The sequence below is a fragment of the Bos mutus genome, chromosome 24 (assembly GCF_027580195.1).
Source record: "Bos mutus isolate GX-2022 chromosome 24, NWIPB_WYAK_1.1, whole genome shotgun sequence".
In the NCBI taxonomy this organism is placed as follows: domain Eukaryota; kingdom Metazoa; phylum Chordata; class Mammalia; order Artiodactyla; family Bovidae; genus Bos; species Bos mutus.
This window is the reverse complement of record NC_091640.1, coordinates 37036870-37052116: the sequence shown is the minus strand read 5'-3', so window position 1 is coordinate 37052116 and position 15247 is coordinate 37036870. Positions and strand designations below refer to the sequence as shown.

At 40.0% G+C, this 15247-nt stretch overlaps 1 protein-coding gene across 1 annotated transcript in view; it reads right to left on the bottom strand.

Moving 5' to 3' along the window:
- The window catches only part of SMCHD1 (structural maintenance of chromosomes flexible hinge domain containing 1), a 126127-nt gene extending 111825 nt beyond the window's left edge, over nucleotides 1-14302 (bottom strand). Inside the window, exons 1-3 of the mRNA XM_070361992.1 lie at nucleotides 13470-14302; nucleotides 1288-1363; nucleotides 383-544 (exon numbers count right to left, since the gene is read on the bottom strand). Coding sequence (XP_070218093.1) covers nucleotides 383-544; nucleotides 1288-1363; nucleotides 13470-13646 — 415 coding nt within the window. The 5' untranslated portion in view covers nucleotides 13647-14302. The remainder of the gene's footprint in view (nucleotides 1-382; nucleotides 545-1287; nucleotides 1364-13469) is intronic.
- Between the last annotated feature and the right edge of the window lie 945 nt (nucleotides 14303-15247).

The window sequence follows — 15247 nt, the reverse complement described above, 5'->3', positions numbered from 1 at the left end:
AACCACTTAGCTGTGCAGTTCAGCTACAAAAAATATGCAAGGTAAAATAAATATAATTGGGAGAAGAGTTTAGGAAGCTAGGAAGAATAACAGGAAAGGAGAGTGTACAGGAGGTAGACGTGTAAGGAACCATCTCTTATGAGTTGAAAAGGAATGAATTCTCATTCTACGTTAGTTTTAAAAGGAGAGGTATCTTTACTTTGATGTAAGATGACTTAGGTATAAAAACAAATACACTGTGATGAAGAGATGAAGTAAGGAGGCTCACAAGAACTGATCATAGTCTTTGAGTAAAGTAGAATGAAAGAACTTTTTAAAAGTCTGATCAAGGGAATAAAGGTAAGTGACAGTTTATCACAATTAGTACAAAGGGAATACTTACGTAAAGGATTTTGTCCTTCACTTGCATAATATTCATACATGCCACTTTTAACTAATGTGTCATAGTGAGGTAGGAAGTCAATTCGTTCTTTTGTAGCTGTTAGTAGTAACTGATTGACTGACTGTAGCAGGTATAGAGTGACTCCATCTTTAACAGTTTCATCTGAAATCAAGAGGTAACATCTTAAGTGCTAAGTCAGCATCCAAAACACAATGAAATTATAATTTTAAATATATAAATTGTATCTATGAAATGACTTTAAAAATCATACAGGCAAATCCCCAAACAATGGACTGATCTATAATCAGTTATGCTGTGTTAAGAATATCAGTGGAATAGGTCCAAATACTTCCACTCATCTGAAACACTCAATTCTTAAGTCAAACTGTCACAGAAAATCAGATGAGGAACTAATTAAAGTGGTTATCCATATGAATGCGAAGAATGATTAAATCAAAAAAGGAATCAGGCATGAAAAATTGGCACATCTTAGAACATAACCGGGTAGAAAAAGATAATGGGAGAATCCAAGTGGGTCAGGAGAAGTAGCTCTTAAGGGTCCATGCAGAAGACCTGTGGTTGGATGTTGAGCAAGGTCTCATCTTTTATAGCCATTAAGTGATATCAACTCTTTTCTTATAACCATGCTCGACAAGTATGAGCTCTGCACAAAGTAGATGTGTAGAGCCAGTTTCCTCCCCCATTCCAACAAAGTAAACAAAAATATTAATGGTTTTTGATGCTTATCTAGGTAATAAAATAGTCATTACCCTGTAATGTACTGCTGCTGCTGCTGCTAAGTCGCGTCAGTCGTGTCCGACTCTGTGCGACCCCATAGACAGCAGCCCACCAGGCTCCCCCGTCCAACATATTAAATATAAAAGCATAAACGCAACGTTGCTTACCAAAGTTATCACAGGTAACTTCTTTCCTACTGGTTGTTGTAATGACAAATTTCTCTCCAGGTGAAATGCCAAGTGTCTACCAAAAATAACAGAATAAAATCAATTATTATAGAAAGGAAGTAAATGCCCTAGTCAAGTTTACAAAAATATGAAAATACCGATAAGGATATTATAATATTATAACAGTACTACATTTTTCTGAGAAATATGTTTTAACATTTTTAAATTTTGCCTTTGCATAATTAACCACAAATCTATCTATAAATTACCTATTTGCTTATTAACAAGGTAGATTTTTCTGCTATTTTACGTCACCTAAGAACAGTGAACATTTTGAAAGTGTTTAACATCAGCAGAGCTCTCTTAGACAAAAGACATATTATTTTGTGTCGATATATAAAGTAAACTTATTTGGAGGAAAGCATTAACACTTATGTTCATATATATTAAATACTTAAATATGTAAAAACAGAAGTACTAAATAAAAATAGAGGTTAATACTTTACAACACTGAGATAAAGACTGCCAGGCTATGCAGGATGTCTGTATAAAGAACCTTTGTATCTATTATGCTGCTGCTGCTAAGTCGCTTCAGTCGTGTCCGACTCTGTGTGACCCCATAGACGGAAGCCCACCAGGCTCCCCCGTCCCTGGGATTTTCCAGGCAAGAACACTGGAGTGGGCCGCCATTTCCTTCTCCAATGCGTGAAAGGGAAAAGGGAAAGTGAAGTCACTCAGTCGTGTCCGACTCTTAGCGACCCCATGGACTGCAGCCTACCAGGCTTCGCCATCCACGGGATTTTCCAGGCAAGAGTACTGGAGTGGGGTGCCATTGCCTTCTCCATTGTATCTATTATAACCTCTTCCAAAAGTATAACTTTAAAAAAACTAAGGCAAATTATAAACGAGGGGAGTAAACTGCAACACAAAACAAAGTGCTAACATCCTGAGGAGAAAAAGCCTTCATAAATCAAGATCAAAGTCAACAAAGAGGGAAAAAACATGAACAATAAAAGGACGGGAAAAAGTAAATGACCAAAAAAACACATGAAAACCTGAAATTTCACAAAAAAAACAAATATAAGAATTAGAAAAATGAGTTAATCTTTTCATTAAAATATTACATGTCATTAAAATTAAAAAACACATCCTCGTTCCAAAATCAAACAATAGGGCAACACACAGTTAAAAGACTTGACTTCTATTTCAGGTAATGATGAACTAGTTAATTTAAACCAACCTTACACAGAAGATTACTAAAAAAAAAAAATCTAGACTAATGATATTCAAGTCTTCAATACTGATCTAAAAATCCTATTGGTCACTATTGAAACTAACTGAAAACCAACTCCCCACTCTGAACACCAGCAAATTAAAGGGCAAGTAGACCATTTATGCTGCTTTCTTGTACCAATCAGATTTCAGGGTAACCATGTATCTCTAGGTAGCCATGTATCTCTAACTGATGAAGCAAAGTTGTTCTTTTGCCTCATCAATTGGAGGCAGAGAATTTCTGTTAATAAAAATGGAGGAATGGCAATCAGAACAGCACTATCAATGAATGAACCATTAAATTAAAGCTTTATTACTAAAGAAGCCAGCTGAACCCATTTGAATCCCACTTGCTCGATCACACCACTTGGCAGTGGTAAGAAACAGAGTGGGTGAAACAGCCATATATTAAGTGCCTTCAGATGTGATGTCATATGAAGTCCCAGCACCACCCATGAAGTATTTTCTCCCCCACCCCAGAGAAGCTGAGCCTAAATCTTAATTATAAGTCTTTAAAAATAACTTCTAGTTTGTGGGATATGTGGAGTTAGAACAAGCTAAATTGCACCATAAAGGAATAGACAAATCCAGAATATGGAATATGAGAGACAAACCAACTTGATTTCTTCAACAAGTCAATGTTAGGAAAAACAAAAAGACTGGGGGAAGGTATTTTGCTAAAATGCTCTAAATTTTAAAAGAAGTTAAGAAACATAAAAAACCAAGTTCAGTACAAGGACCCTGATTAAACAAACCAACAATAAAAAGACATTTTTGAGACAAACAAATCTAAGCATGGAATTAACTGTTAGATAATACCATTAAAAATGTTAATTTTGATGGTGTGATAATAAAATGCATGTTGAAGCATACAGGAGTGAAGTAAACTAAGGCCTGGACTATGCTTCAAAAGGCAAAAATGAAGCAAGCATGGCAAATAAGAACTGTTCAATGTGGATGAGTATATGTAGGTTCATTTTAGTGGAATGACATTACAAACTGATGAGAAAGAATACTGAGACAGTTAATGGTACAGAAACAGATTTTAGAAATCCCCATCTCAACATACGTGAAAATAAACCCCAAGAGAACTAAAGCAGCTACATTTTAATCCAAAATTGTGGAGGAAAAATACAGAAATAATAGAGAGAGAAAAGCATTCCTGAAAATACACAAGAAATCCAAGTCATAAAGGAGAAAAACCAGAAAACATGAAAAGATGCTCATCTTTACTAGTTATCAGAGAAATTAAACCTGGAGGAGGACATAGCAGCCAACTCCAGTATTCTTGCCTGGGGAATCCCATGGGTAGAAGAGCCTGGCGGGCTACAGTCCATAGGGTGGAAGAAGTCGGATACAACTGAAGTGACTTAGCACACAGCAGATATCACTCCCATGAGGCTGGCAAAAAGTATAAGTCTTGATAACATAAAGCATAGTTTAGTTTAGTTCAGTTCAGTTGCTCAGTCATGTCCGACTCTTTGCGACCCCATGAATAGCAGCACGCCATGCCTCCCTGCCCATCACCAACTCCTGGAGTTCACTCAGACTCACTCAACTCTTCGCATGAGGTGGCCAAAGTACTGGAGTTTCAGCTTTAGCATCATTCCTTCCAAAGAAATCCCAGGGCTGATCTCCTTCAGAACAGACTGGTTGCCCTCATTAAATGAATAAAACATGTTCAAATGAAATTTAATCCAGGGATGCAAGAATTTTTCAGCATCCTCAAATCAATCAATGTGATATATCACATGAACAAACCGAAGAATAAAAACCACATTATCATCTCAGTCAGTTAGTTCAGTCGCTCAGTCGTGTCTGACTCTCTGCAACCCCATGGACTGTAGCACACCAGACTTCCCTGCCCAGTGCCAACTCCTGCAGTTTACTCAAACTCATGTCCTTTGAGTCAGTGATGCCATCCAACCATCTCATCCTCTGTCATCCCTTTCTCCTCCTGCCTTCAATCTTTCCCAGCATCAGGGTCTTTTCCAATGAGTCAGTTTTTCGCATCAGGTGGCCAAAGTATTGGAGTTTCAGCTTCAGCATCAGTCCTTCCAATGAATATTCAGGATTGATCTCCATTAGGATAGACTGACTGGATCTCCTTGCTGTCTAAGGGACTCTCAAGAGTCTTTTCCAACACCACAGTTCAAATGCATCAATTCTTTGGCACTCAGCTTTCTTTAGAGTCCAACTTTCACATCAATACGTGACTACTGGGAAAACCATAGCTTTGATTAGACAGACCTTTGTTGGCAAAGTAATGTCACTGCTCTTTAATATGCTGTCTAGGTTGGTCATAACTTTTCTTTCAAAGAGCAAGTGTCTTTTAATTTCATGGCTGCAGTCACCATCTGCAGTGATTTTGGAGCCCCCCAAAATAAAGTCTCTCACTGTTTCCACTGTTTCCCCATCTATCTGCCATGAAGTGATGGGACCAGATGCCCTGATCTTAGTTTTCTGAATGTTCATCTCAGTAGATGCAGAAAAAAGCTTTTGATAAAATTCAACATCCATTTATGATAAAAAAAAAAAACACCTCCCTACAGAGGAAACATACTTCGACACAATAAAACGCACATATGACAAACTCAGTTAACAACATACTCAACAGTGAAGAGCTGAAATCATTCCCTCTAAGATCAAGACAAGGATGCTCACACTCACCACTTTTATTCAACATGGTTTTGAAAGTCCTAGCCACAGTAACCAGTGAAGAAAAAGAAATAAAAGGAATTCAAACTGGAAAGAAAGAAGTAAAGTTGTCACTGCTTGCAGCTAACATGGTACTATACATAGACAATCCTAAAGACACCACAGAAAACTACTAACATGGTACTATACATAGACAACCCTAAAGACACCACCAGAAAACTGCTAACATGGTACTATACATAGACAATCCTAAAGACACCACAGAAATCTACTAACATGGTACTATACATAGACAATCCTAAAGACACCACCAGAAAACTACTGGAGATCATCAATTAATTCAGTAAAATTGCAGGATACAAATTAATGTATAGAAATCTTGCATTTCTATATACTAACAAGTGATCAGAAAGACAAATTAAGGAAACAATCCCATTACCATTGCATCAAAAAGAATAAAATGTCTTATAAACTTCTGAAGAATAAACCTCCTTAGGAGGCAAAATACCTGTACTCCAAAAACTCTTAAGACATGGATGAAAGAAACTGAAGATGACACGAACAGGAAAGATATACTGGGTTTTTAGAATGGAAAAATCAATTTGGTTAAAATGACCATACTACCCAAAGCAATCTACAGGTTCAAGGCAATCCAATCAAATTACTAATGGGATTTTTCACAGAACTAGAAAAAAAAAACTTTTAAAAGTTGTATGGAAACACAAAAGCCAAAACAATCTTGAGAAAGGGTAACAGAGCTGGGGGACTCACACTCCCTGACTTCAGACTATACTACAAAACTAGTAGAATCATCAAAACAGTATAGTATTGGCACAAAAACAGATGCATAGGTCGATGGAACAGAATAGAGCCCAGAAATAAATCCATGTACTAAGGGTCAAATAATCTACCACAAAGGAGGCAAGAATATACAATGGAAAAAGACAATCTCTCCAAAAGTGGTATCGGGAAAACTGAACAGCCACCTGTTTAAAAAAGTGAAATTTGAACATTCTCTAACACCAAATATAAAAATAAACTGAAAATGGAGTAAAGATGTAAATATAAAACTGAATACCATAAAACTCTTAGAGGAAAACATAGGCAGAACACTCTTAGACATAAACTACAGCATTATTTTTTTTGGATCTGTCTCCTAAAGTAATGAAAACAAAAGCAAAAATATACAAATGAGGCCTAATTAAACTTATAAGTTTTTGCACAGCAAAGGAAACCATAAACAAAGTGAAAAGGCAATCCACAGAATAGGAGAATATATTTGCAAATGAAGAACCTGACAATGGATTAATCTCCAAAATACACAAACAGCTCATACAGCTCAGTATTCAAAAAAAAAAAAAAAAAAATTTACATTGGCAGAAGACCTAAAAAGACATTTCTCCAAAGACAGTCATCAGGAACATGAAAAGATGCCCAATGTCACTAATCATCAGACAAATACAAATCAAAACTAAAATGAAGTATCATCTCACACTGGTCAGAAGCGCCATCATCAGAAAGTCTACATGGAGAAAAGAGAACCCTTCTATACTGTTGGTGGGAATGTAAACTGCTACAGCCACTATGAAGAACCATTATGTAGGTTCCCTTAAAAATTAAAAACAGAGTTACTGTAAGATCCAGCAATCCCACTCCTGGGAATATACTTGAAAAAGACAAAATTTCTATTTCGAAAAGATATAAGCACCCCAATGTTTATAGCAGCACTATTTACAATAACCAAGACGTGTAAGCAATCTGAATATCCATCAGCAGATGAGACGATAAAGATGTAGTGTGTGTACACACACACACACGTAGACACACACACAAAGAATGGAGTATTACTCGGCCATAAAGAAGAATGAAATAATGCCATCTGCAGCAACATGGATAGACCCAAAGATTATCACATGAAGTGAAGTAAGTGAAAGACAAATATCTCATGATACCAATTATATGTGGAATCTTAAAAAAAAAATACAAATGAAATTATTTATAAAATAGAAACAGACTCACAGACATGGGAAACGACTTACAGTTACCAAAGGGAAAAGCAGGGGAGAGAGATAAACTAGGAGCCTGGGATTAACAGATGCACACTACTAGGGAATTTCCTGGCAGTCCAGGGGTTAGGACTCAGTGCTTTCACTATGGTGGTCTGGGTTCAATCTCTGGTTGGAGAACTAAGATCCCGCAAACTGCACAGCCAAAGAACAACAAAAACCAGATATACACTACCATATATAAAATAAAGAACAAGAACATACTGTACAACACAGGAAATTATACTCAATTACCTTATAATAACCTATAATGGAAAATAATCCAAAAAAGTTTGAGTCTGTGTGGGTGTATATACACATATACACACATATACATCTGTGTGTTTGTGTACATCTGAAGCAGTTTGCTATACACTTGAAACTAACACTATAAATCAACTATTTACTTCAATTTAAATAAAAGCTCTATTAAAAAGACAGCTATATTTTGAAGGAAAAACAAATTAAGTATAGCTTTCCATAGAGGGAAAATGGACTTACACATTGTGGACAGGGCTAGAACCATACTGAAGAGCAATCTGGTATACTTTAGTAAAATTAAAAATACTCATATTCTACCCAATTACACCCAAGAGAAATGAAGCTATAGACAATAGACTGATGGAGAAAAGATTCTATTTGCTTACAGAAAAAAAAATTGTCTTCACACATCTTTATTAGGTTTTTATATAATTAAGACTGTCTTTATTTTTCAGTTCTTTACTACTTCATTTCTGCAACATCCCAACTGTTAGATCATGTGGTTATATATCCTGTAGAACAAAACATGTATTTTTATAATTACTAAAAAACTGTGTCAAATTGAATTAAGACTGATATACATCTGAAAAGCATATACAAGTATTTCATACACTCTCTCCATGGTTCTATTGTTCAGTCAAGATACATAAGCTATCTTTTTTCTTTGCTTTATATATAATTCTTTACAAAATTATTTCTCAAATTCATAACTTTTCTAAATATTTTCTAGCTCTGGTATTTCACAAATTATTTTTACATTATTCATTATACTTTTACTCAAGATGTCATATCCTTCTCTCTCCATATTTTTGATCTAAAAATTTGTCTTACCTGACAAAGTCTTTCCTGTATGAGTACCAAAATAGCCTTGAATACAGAAACATTGTCTGCCCTTCTCTAAATGAAAGCAGGATGACATTCTATACTGGGCAAGAGTCTTGACTGGGCTTTTTCATTTTTATAAGATCACTTCAACTCCACCTTTTTCTGGGTTCAAGTTAAAGTACATGGATTTTTATTTAATGAGTAACATAAAGAACCGGCCCTCCATGTCTTCAGGTTAGCTTCAAACTATTGCTGCCCAACTTCTCTCAAAAGCCAGTCTGAAGAAATATTTATGATGGGCTAATGAACTGCAAACCATAAAATCCTCAAATACTTTAAACTTGTTTAATGGATTAGATCAATCAGAAGCTATATACTTCAATGCATATCTTTGAACAAACAACTAGCCTTTACTGATGTGTGCTTTGGTATTATATCCGATCACTCTGTCCCTGAATCACCCCAAAACCAGGAACACACAGAGTACACTTAAGTGAGAAATCTCTACAAAAATGTGGGCAGTCAATCAAAAAATGGGCCAAAGAACTAAACAGACATTTCTCCAAAGAAGACATACAGATGGCTAACAAACACATGAAAAGATGCTCAACATCAGTCATTATCAGAGAAATGCAAATCAAAACCACAACAAGGTACCATCTCACGCCGGTCAGAATGGCTGCTATCCAAAAGTCTACAAACAATTAATGCTGGAGAGGATGCAGAGAAAAAGAAACCCTCTTACACTGTTGATGGGAATGCAAACTAGTACAGCCACTATGGAAAACAGTGTGGAGATTCCTTAAAAAACTGGAAACAGAACTGCCATGAGACCCAGCAATCCCACTGCTGGGCATACACACCAAGGAAACCAGAACTCAGAGAGACATGTGTACCCCAATGTTCATCACAGCACTGAACTATAATAGTCAGGACATGGAAGCAACCTAGATGTTCATCGGCAGACAAATGCATAAGAAAGCTGTGGTACATATACACAATGGAATATTACCCAGCTATTAAAAAGAATGCATTTGAATCAGTTCTAATGAGGTGGATGAAACTGGAGCCTATTATACAGAGTGAAGTCAGTCAGAAAGAAAAACACTAATACAGTATATTAACGAATAAATGGAATTTAGAAAGATGGTAACAATGACCCTATATGCAAGACAGCAAAAGAGACACAGATGTAAAGAACAGACTTTTGGACTCTGTAGAAGGCAAGGGTGGGATGATTTGAGAGAATAGCATTGAAACATGTATATTATCGTATGTGAAATAGATCGCCAATCCAGGTTCGATGCATGAGACAGGATGCTCAGGGCTGGTGCACTGGGATGACCCTGAGGGATGGGACAGGGAGGGAGGTGGGAGGGGAGTTCAGGATGGGGAACACATGTACACTCATGGCTGATTCATGTCAATATATGGAAAAAACCACTATATTTTAATTAGCCTCCAATTAAAATAAATAAATTAAAAAAAAAAATGTGGGTGGTAACTGGTTAAAGCAGGTTGCAATACCCTAAATAACACAAGGGCTGTTGTTTAGTTGCTAAATCATGTCTGACTGTACCTTGCATTAAAAGACAAAATAAGAAGAGCCTCTCCTATCTATAAGAATGTTGTCTATTTTATCAGGATTTGTGAGGAATTTAGGGAGAAATTTTTCTCAAAGGTTTGCATTCTTAGCAGCTGGAATGCTTTTATTTTATAGACTTTGTGGGTTTTGTATTCATTATCTCTCCTTTGTTTTCACTTCTAAGAAACTCAAAGCTGATTTCATGGATCAGCACTGGTATAAGCTTTAATAAAATGAACTTTCATTAATTAGCTCTCAGGTTACTATTCTACTCTTTCCTACATCTATCTTTTACTTTTTTTCTTTTCATCTTTTGGAATTTTTAACATAACATACCCTATATACAAAAATTTTTTTTGAAGGAAGAGATTGATTCATTTAACTAAACAGCTATAAACCAACTATTAGATAAGGCTCCTAACCTCCAGGAATGGAGACAATTTTTTTTAAGTACAATGTTATAACAAGTGCTATAATGGGGTGACAAGGAATAGTGGAACCACTGGGAAAAAGTAGGCATTTACTGTAAATTAGGTGTGCAGAGGAGGGTTTGCACAAATGGGACTTAATGACTGTGAATATTAAGAACTAGCCAAATAAGTTATTTCCTAATCTTTGATTTTGCGAGGTCACAAGGGCTCAGGTGAATCAGTAACTGCTTATCACAGGTCTAAAGCCTTCTGTCAAATCCACATTCTATTCCTGCCTCTTGACTGCTCCTTTTTTCTACAAAGTGAACTTTTACACATATAACAGTTTAGGACCCATAATACTTCCTAGCACTACAAACACTTGTTAGTTTAAGTTTTAATGAAAAACTTTAATTTAGTGCACTATCTGCCTACTCCTCTAACATGGAAAATAGTGTGGGCCCTGTGGAGATTGTTTAAAAACAAAAACAAACTTTAGAATCAAATAGACCTAGATTCTGATCCCAGTTTCACCGCTTATGAACTTATTTTAGTTCTTCATGTATGTAACGGAGACAAAGTTATGGATTAGGTGGCATAATCTAGCTTTAAATTCTCAAAAAAAAAAAAAAAAAGTTAGCCTTCCTTTTTATTTTTTTACTAGTTCTTCCCTCTAATTAAAGTTAAGCCTTCTCTGTTCTAGCAGGAAAAAGTAGGAGGGAGGAGGACAAGAATTAGTCAAAGGGAATATTTTCCTTATTAAAATATTGAAGGAATGGAACAAATATATCTGTTCCCTATAAATAAGAATATCATTTGAATGGTATGTAACAAAAAGAACTTGGGTTCTGGATCTGAATTTTAACTTCTGTACTATCTGTTTGACTTAGGTGAGTCATGATCTCCAAAAGTGAGTTACCACTTCCGCAATAAGAGGTTAATACACTTCCCCTATACATGTAACACAGTTACTGACACTTTTGACATAGGAGAATTATTTCTAGAGGAAGGGTAAATTAGTACAACCTTTCTGAAAAACAATTTAAAAATACACATCAAGAGCTTTGATATTCCTGACCGTTGATCCAAGAATTTGACTTCTAAGATTCTAAACCAAAGAAAACAAAGCCATAAGCCTATGTATACAAGGGAAAAGAATTTGAAACATTTACATATGTAACTCAATCACTGTGCTGTACACCTGAAACTAACACACATTGTAAATCAACTAGAGTTTAATTTTTTTTAAATGGAGGGGAAAAAAGGCTTAAACTCAAAAATAAATCTCAAAAAGAAAAAAAAAAAGACTGCATTCAAACATGTTTATCACGATACTGCTTAAAATCTAATGCAAGTGCAAACAAAAAGAGATATGTATATGTAAACACTGACTGGTTCAAAACAGACCACTTTGACTACGAAGATTTGCATTAAAATAGAAAGATACTGACAATATTAAGTGAAAAAAATGGAATACAGACATGTATTAAGATTATTTAAAAATGCAGGCTGATGGTAAGAACACAAAGAAATAACTCCAATTACTAACAGTGGTTATAAATTTCATAGTGAATAAAAGGTTTATTTTTTCCTCTCTGGTTCCTTAATTTTTTAATGCGCTGACATTTTAAAGTCATTTTTGTGTGTCATGATTTTATATAACCAATATGAATACTTTAAATAATCAACTACAAAAATAAGAGTTTCCCTTTCCCTGATAAATACAAAACATTCATCAAAAATAATGAGCATTCATTTATTCACTTTTCAAGGACATGGGAATGCGCTGTATCCAGACAGAGAATGAACTTCTGAGTTCGTAAAATTTTGTCATTCTAATTTGACTATTTACCACATACCAGGCATGATTCTAGACCCTGGAAAAACAGAACAAATCAAAGTGCTTGCTCTCACATCGTTTTTTTTTTTTTTTTCCTGCCTACGGGTCTTGATTTCAATTATTTCATCAACTACTATACGGAATTAAAGAGTACTAAAACATCAGCCTACGTGCGTGCTCAGTCGTGTCCGAATCTTCCCGACCCCCATGGACTGTAGCCCGCCAGGCTCCTCTGTCCGTGAGATTTCCCAAGCAAGAATACTGGACTCGGTTGCCATTTCCTTTTCCAGGGGATCTTCCCCACCCAAGGATCGAACCCGCATTTCCTGCATTGGCAGGCGGATTCTTTATTGCTGAGCCACCTGGGAAGCCCTAAAACATCAAGTTTAAAACACTGCTTCACACTAAGTCCTTTTTCTTGGTTAGCCAGGTGTTCTCTGTCGCTTAAAAAGAGCCCCAAGTGGTTGAAGCAGCTCATGATAAATAACATCCATTCTTTAAAGCTCAGGCACCAGCAACACCTCAGATCTAGAAAACACTTTCCAGTTTAAAGTAGGGCTTTGCCTACACAGTTATTAACTTCTCACGCAAACTAATACAGGAAGTATATCGGTCCTCAGGTGTTCCCGCAGATACCCTCGGACACCCTTCGAGTGGTTCAGGACCTCCCCCCGCAAGGGGCTGGGGGGTGCAGGAAACCACAGAGAGCTCCACCTGCGAGGAACTCTAGGTCAAGTGTTTCCACTACGGAAGGACCAGCCAGGGCGCGCCCGCAAACCTTGACAGCACGACCCGTGAAATTACTGCATCACTGAAGGAACCTAGGAAAAATCGACTCCTGGAATCTCACAACTTCTAGCTATCACGATATTCCTGACAGAGCCAGCGGGGGAAAACTCCGCTGTCTTGAAAAAAAAAAAAAAAGTTTCACCCAAAAGAGACACAGCTTTCCCGACTCAAAAGATGAGTTGCACGGCCTCAGTGCAAAGGTCGAGCTCTCGAAACCCACGGTACCACCGCCCGGACGCCGCGATCCCGGCCACAAGGCCGGGGTTAGAAGGAGGCCCACCGACCCGCCAGCCCCGCACTCCCGGGCCCGGCGGCGGGCCCGGCCCCCAGGCTTCTCCGCCGCCTCGGGCATGGCGGGCACCCTGGAGGGAGACGCCAAGGCCGCAGGACCCGGGCCGGGTGACAGGTTTATTGCCCCGCGGTGAGCAACGTGGGCTTCTCGTCACCCTCCCAATCCAAACTTCACCCGCGCATCCCTCTGTCGCCCCGTCGCGTACCTGACACACGGAGGCGCGGAACGCCGCGAAGTCCGAGCGCTCCTCGACCTGCAGCGCCCGGTCCCCGAGCTCCGACTCCTTCTCGCGTCGGTCAAACAAGTACACCGTCCTGGGGCCGTCGCCTCCGCCACCCTCTCCGGTCTCCACCGAGGGCCCGCCGCCGCCCGCCGCTGCCATATTGGGGGACGGGGAGAGCAAACAGCCGTGCCGGCGCCTGTGGCCGCCGCGCTGAAAACCGAAGTGCGGGCCCCGCTTGGCGCCTTCAGCTCCAGCGCCCGGGGCGGCGCGAGGCCTCTACCCTGGCGCGCTCAGTTCCTCACTTGGCGGCGGCGGCGGCCGAGCAGAGGCAGGCTCGAGGATCACCCGGGAACCGATTCAAACGAGCTCCTGCCCGAGCAGGACGTCACTTCCGCGTCCCGCCGCTCCCGGGGGGGAAGGAGGCGCGCGGCGCGCTCTTCACAGGGCCGGGACCCGCGCCCGCCGCCGCCCACGCGAGCTTGCAGCGCGACCCGCGACCAGGCCAGCCGCCAGGAACTGTGGCGCAGGAGGAAGAGGGGCGGCTGGCCGCGCGCAGGGGGCGGGGCGAATCCGGCAGGCCGCGCGGGCCGGGGCGGGGCTTCGGCGCCCGCTGCCGCCGCCGCTGCCCGGGGCCTGGCCTCTTTCACCCTCACGAAGTTACGGGGAAGCTCGATCCCTCACAGGCGCGGGCGCTCTGGGAGGGCTAGCCAGTCACTGAGGCGGCAGAGCCAGTCACGGGAGCAGCGGAGGGAATCTCCCGAGGGACTTATTTTCTCCCGGCCCAGAGGGTCCTGGTATCTTCCCGCCTCGCCATGACCCCGGACCGAACCCGTCCGGCTTCGAGCTCCTGGCGCCGCGACCCCGGCTGCGCCCTCAGGGGAGCGTCAGGGCCGTGGTCCTCGTGGTTGGACCTGCCTCTGCCGCGAGCACGTGGGGCCCCACGCGAAAAGAACCGACGCCGAAGAGCCTAGTGGTTCTGTGTGAGTCTGGGCGTGGACCCCCGAGACAAAGAGGGCCCCTGAGAACCTCCGCACAGTTGTGTGACGTCACCGCCGCCTCCAAGGGTCCGGGCGCCCGACGCTTCAGGCTGCACACGCCTCCCCGACCCGTCGCCGAAACGCGGCTGAGAACCGAGCACGGAAACGCCTGTGCTATAGAGTTGTCAGAAATAAGTTAAATAGTGTTCGCAAAGGGCTTCACATAGACTACGCTTCCTATGAAAGCCTTTATTGAGCTTCATTAAATATCTTAATCCTGGTCTGTAGTACCCTAACTCAACGACAAATAAAAGTCATTGTTGGAGGACTAGGTTTAGTCATAAGGTCTTAAAAATGTTTAGGCAATAATTTGTGTTTTACAATAACAAATCCACTAAGATTGGGGGATTTTTTTGATTCTTCGAAAGTTCGGGTAATAAAGTATATTTTCTGTTTTACTGGATTTGCCAAACCCTCGTGGTTAATTACGTGGATCGACCCATCTTTAGTGTACGTCAGAAGCATAGATATGCTTGTCCAAATAAAGACCCTCCAAAATCGTAGGGGTGTGGGTGTAGGGGAGTGTGTGTGTGTGTGTGTGTTGTATGTTTGGCTAGACGTATAAGGTAGTAAAGATGGAACACGCAGCATGTGTTTGTGAGGGGCATAAATAATAGGGTTCATGTGGGGAGAATGGAGCAGTAGACGGTGGAAGATAAATTGGGAAGAGGAGTGTTGTGGTCAGATGCCATTCATGTTCCTGAAGAGATACTGGAGAAGGCT